Source organism: Tupaia chinensis, unplaced genomic scaffold (genome assembly GCF_000334495.1).
Source record: "Tupaia chinensis unplaced genomic scaffold, TupChi_1.0 Scaffold000225_1, whole genome shotgun sequence".
NCBI lineage: Eukaryota > Metazoa > Chordata > Mammalia > Scandentia > Tupaiidae > Tupaia > Tupaia belangeri.
The window spans coordinates 2583586-2588613 of record NW_006159700.1 but is presented as its reverse complement, the minus strand read 5'-3'; the positions used below and the strand labels follow the sequence as shown (position 1 = coordinate 2588613).

At 33.5% G+C, this 5028-nt stretch overlaps 1 protein-coding gene across 1 annotated transcript in view; it reads right to left on the bottom strand.

The window, feature by feature from the left end:
• Positions 1-4646: 4646 nt before the first annotated feature.
• MSTN (myostatin) overlaps positions 4647-5028 on the bottom strand; it is a 6359-nt gene continuing 5977 nt past the window's right edge. The window contains exon 4 of the mRNA XM_006147825.3: positions 4647-5022. Within this exon, the coding sequence (XP_006147887.1) occupies positions 4904-5022 (119 nt within the window). The 3' untranslated portion in view covers positions 4647-4903. The remainder of the gene's footprint in view (positions 5023-5028) is intronic.

Genomic DNA, 5028 nt, shown 5'->3' with positions numbered 1-5028 from the left:
AGCAGGAAAAAGGATTATAAATGATAACAGTGGGATAGTCATCTGAAGAATAATAAATTGGACTCCTCCTTCACACTTAAGAGCAAAATAGAATGTACCACATTCTTATTTGCATTTCTCCCATCATGTGTGTACCTGTCTTAGTCATGAACCTCACTGAGTCTCAGCTTCCTCATTTAAAAATTTTTTATATGCTGTTCTTTTCACCGGTAAGTCCATACTCATGTATCTGCTCCAAGATCCTGTGGGTCATTTGTTACCAAGTTGAACAGGATATATACGAAGGCCAAATACACTAAACTCATAATATACCCAATAAGGTTGTGTCAACATATGTACGGCCAAATTGTAGCACCTGCTCCTAATGTTGCTGTGAAGGTACAGTGCTCTCTCCAGCTGGGACCAGGAATCTTTGGTCAAACACCTGGTCAAGCTGGATAGGGTTCACTCTTCAGGGTCAATACACCTCCCTCAGCAAAGGAACTGGCACTACAGTTGCAAAGCTATTTCTCCCATGAGAGGTCCACTTGTTTCAATGTCTTTCAATCATAGGAATGCACTGGACTGATGAGTAGATAGGAATGGAGCTAGGTTCCATTGCAACTTCCTTGGAATTCTGTCTGGCTATGCAACTTCCTTGGAATTCTGTCTGACTATAGAGCTATAAGGCACATAAGTTCTCTATAAAACACAGGTCCTGGTGGATTCTAGACTTTGGGACAATTTTACTGGCTGCTAAGAAACATCTACAAGTAAGGGAGGATTCCTCTCATGTGCTCTTCTTGCTATAATTGATATTGCATGCATCTGGCCAGAGCCAAGACAACCTGGGGTCCTCGGTAGAATTCTTCACAAGGTGCAGCACATACATAACACACTCTGTTACTTGAGTTAGCTAAGAGGGATGCAGCTTTTCAGGAAGGTATTCTCAGAGTTAGAAGCCAACCCGTTGCCTTAATGATGACTCAATTGTTTCCATTTAGCAATTTGGATTTTCTTCCACAGTCATTTCACTGTGCTTGGTAAGTTGATGTTCTGTGCTTGGTTTTCACTTTCAGAATTTGATCTCAGCATTATCAGGATCTGATGACATCATGTAGGCAAACTTTCTTGTATTGACATGTTTTAGTTCGGGCTGGCTGAGAGGTAATGCCAAAATTCTGAGTTCCATGGGAATAGAGCCAAGAGACATTTGGCTTCTTAGAGTGGTGTCTGTGGGAGCGGATCTAGGAAAGTCTTGGGAAGAATCTATGGCCAAAACCACATAAAGTTTTGTTTGGAATAAGATCCTTCATAAGACGTTAGGAAAAAAATACAATATTCATAGGACAAGTTTTCTTCATAGAATAATCTTTGAATAATTATAAAACAAATTAAAGGAATGAATTAGTGGGCTAATCTCTTTGTATTTTAGTTTAAAATTACCTTTAATATTAATTGAATGAAATAACTGTTGGCCCTTATCAATAAAAATTTCCAACAGATCTCCTTAGAATCAAAATCTAGGAATACATTTTAACTTATTACAAGTTAATTCTAATGAATTCTGTCTTAGCTATAGTGCATATGTGGAACTAATAAAAGAATATTTTATTAAAAACAGTTTTTAAAGAAAAACTATTTGAGTGTACATGTTTAATAGATGTACCACTTTTATTATTAACAAGAAATAATAGCATTATACTATTAAAAATTTATCCTTTTTACAGTAATTCAAAACTGAAATCAATGAAAGCTAAGCACGTGTGTTTTTCATGCCTCAATGCGAGCTGTCCATTGCCGTAGGAAGAATGTTAGTGTAGAGTTAAGCTTGACATAATTTTATAAATCATACTACTAAGGTGTTTGTCATTATTGCATAAGGGACAAAAATGTTATGGAAAAATGTATGTCAAAAAAGCTATGCATATATTTCAATATTTTTCACACGAAATGGAACACGTCAATTTCAGTTTTCCATGAAATTTTTGAAGTCTCCTCATACATACATCATATGCTTGTTAGAGAAATTGGATAACCTCATATGTAAAATCTTACATTCAAGAACATCCTGGGGGCCAGATGATATAACTGGACGCACATGGGAAAAGTCCTGGGTTCACAGCCTACAACCTCCCTAGGCATACCAGGCACACACGTGCCCTGGTCTAGGCCAGGCAGATCATAGCTGGAAGACCGCATTGAGAGTGCCTCTCTCTCTTTGTCATGGAAGAGATAAATAATAATAAACCTTTTAATTTTCTTTTTTAAAAAGAACGTTCTGTGTTTCTTGATAAGATATGATACTGATTGAGGTATTTTGATATGTAACCTTGCAGAATATATTTAAATATCCCTTCTAGTGATTTAAGTGTCAGTAAAGATCATCTTCCTGTAAACCATGCATACTATCTAATGAAAATGTATTCTTTTCCAAAAGACTTCCTCTGGAAAATGCCACCTTGACATGAGTGACTGTACTTAGTGCCATTTTGTATTGCTTGATTACCTACTCAGGGAGGATCAAAATGAGTAGTGTTTACTTTGATAATAGTTTGCAGTATATAAACTGGAACCGAATGATCGTGCAATGAAATTTCAACAATGCCACATGCTTGGTAAATCATGCCTTGCATATCATTGTCTATGGCTTAGTTTCTTATTATGTTATTGGTAGTATTTATGTGTTTCATTTTAAAAAGTGATCATTTGAATTTTTCATCATATTACTTATTGACATTTAAGTAGTATTAGAATGAATGATAAACAAGTGTAAATAAAATACTTGCGGTTAGGCTATTTATTATGTAATTACTATACAAATATAAATGACTAACATTACATTTATAAGTTATTTAGGATTCATAACATGATGGCATTTTCATCTCCTCCCTTATTAAACAAAGTCACTGCTTTATACCTAAGTTACTAAACTGATGTGGATGTAGAGGAATAATTGCTTCAAAATATTTATGTGTGGTTTTACACTTAAATATTTCCAGGTGCTTTATAATTATTTTGCTATTCAGTTTAAAAATTGGTAGCCCCCCAAACTCAGATAAATATGCCAGCATCATTAAATGCTAGGAAAGAGACATCGCTTTCCTGTGTCCCTGTGGCTTCAGTAGAACTTGTAACTCTAGGACCATAAACCCTTGCCAACTGCAATGCATTTGGAAATTGAACCTATGATAACATATAAATAGTTTTTAGGTCAAGATAAAGAGAAATGAAACAGATATAACTAGCTTTTGCTTTTGTATGTATAAAGCAACTTGGCCAGGGCCAATTTAACAGGAATTTCACTCAGGAACTGCCATAGCAGACCTAAAATACCTAAATCAAACTTGTATGCTAAATCATTAGACTTTCATAATAAAATGAAAAGCAAAAATCCAGAATTAATCATTATAACATAAACTGCTGTCTTTCAAAAAAATGTGAAAACACTTTAATATAGTTTATATTGTTTTTATACATTAGATGTAAGAAATCATTTCACTACTCATTAAGTACAAGGCATTTGATTAACAAAATTCCGATTTACAAAATAAGTGAATGAAGAAATATATTCATTATCAAATTACAAAATAAAAGTAACAGTTCTTGTTGAGATATCATCAGTTTATTATTCTTCAGTTCAGATTATGTAGTTAACAATTTTCGATATGCTTAATAATAAGTATTAAAATAATGGAACGTTGAGATTTGAATACAATGACAGTAAACCACTGATATTTCACATTCCCATTATACAGCCATCGTGAATCCGTAAGTGAATGTTAGTAATGTAAAAAAATATAAAATGATTGTAATAGAACCATTTAACCATTAGCATATGAAGTTTTCAGAACACTTATCTGCTAATTTGTTCTGAAATAAAAGCAATTGCTTTTCTGTGATGCATGACATATCTTTGTGCCTTAATACTTAATTTGAAATGTCCTTAGTGTAAAAATATACCAAAGTAAATAAAAAAGGAGACACTTATTTACAAAACAATATTGTATACATATTATATAAATGCAATTGTTTCAAAGTCTTTTTATACAATATTGATAGAATCAGTCCTTTCCATTATTTCATCATAAAAACTGTAGTGTTATAAAGGCAGGCTGTAATTTTGAAATTTTGGTAATAAGGAGTATTATTTGGCTGCCTTTTAAGGTAATGCAGTTTCTCCAAGTATGCTACAGAATTGAAAGCTGACTGCTAGGAAAATGATTGTTCTTTAATTAAAGAAAATCCATTCCCATTTGGAGATGTATGAAAATGCACCAGAAGAAAGGAGAAACTTACTATTTTACTGAATGATTTTTATTTGATAAACCTGATACCATCAGGCATTCAGCCTATTGTATTAGCACCATTGGCCTGGATTGTAAATATATTCTACCAATCACAACAGGAATGGAAACTTGCATATGGTGCACCATCCCTGCTTTTGTGGAATTTTATCTTACCAAGTATGCTATCATACAATATAAATTCAAGTGTTCAAGGATGATTCAAAGGATGGTATATAACAATCCTGCATTTTACCCATACTATATATAGATTTTTCTATAAATATCAAACAAAACCGTAAAGAAATAGACTTTAAAGCATATTTCTTTCATTTACCAGAACACAAGGAGAATTGCTCTCATATCTTTGCCTACGTTGTGATATATGAACATAATGTAATTTGATCTCCTTCTAGTTCAAAACACTAGAAATCATCAGACTTTTTATCGCATGATTTATTTTGGTGGTTAAATGCCAACCATTGCTTATATTCTCTCTTTTAGACATACTGTAGCTTGTGCTTAAGTGACTGTAGCATACTCTAGGCCTATCGCCTATGGTATATAATTTCACAGTTTCAAAATTGTTGAGGGGAAGACCTTCCATATTTTAGGAAGTTATGAACTTAATATAAATCTCATGAGCACCCACAGCGATCTACTACCATGGCTGGAATTTTCCCATATATTATTTGTTCTTTGCCATTAAAATATAGCATATTAATTGGAGACATCTTTGTGGGAGTACAGCAAGGGCCTGCTG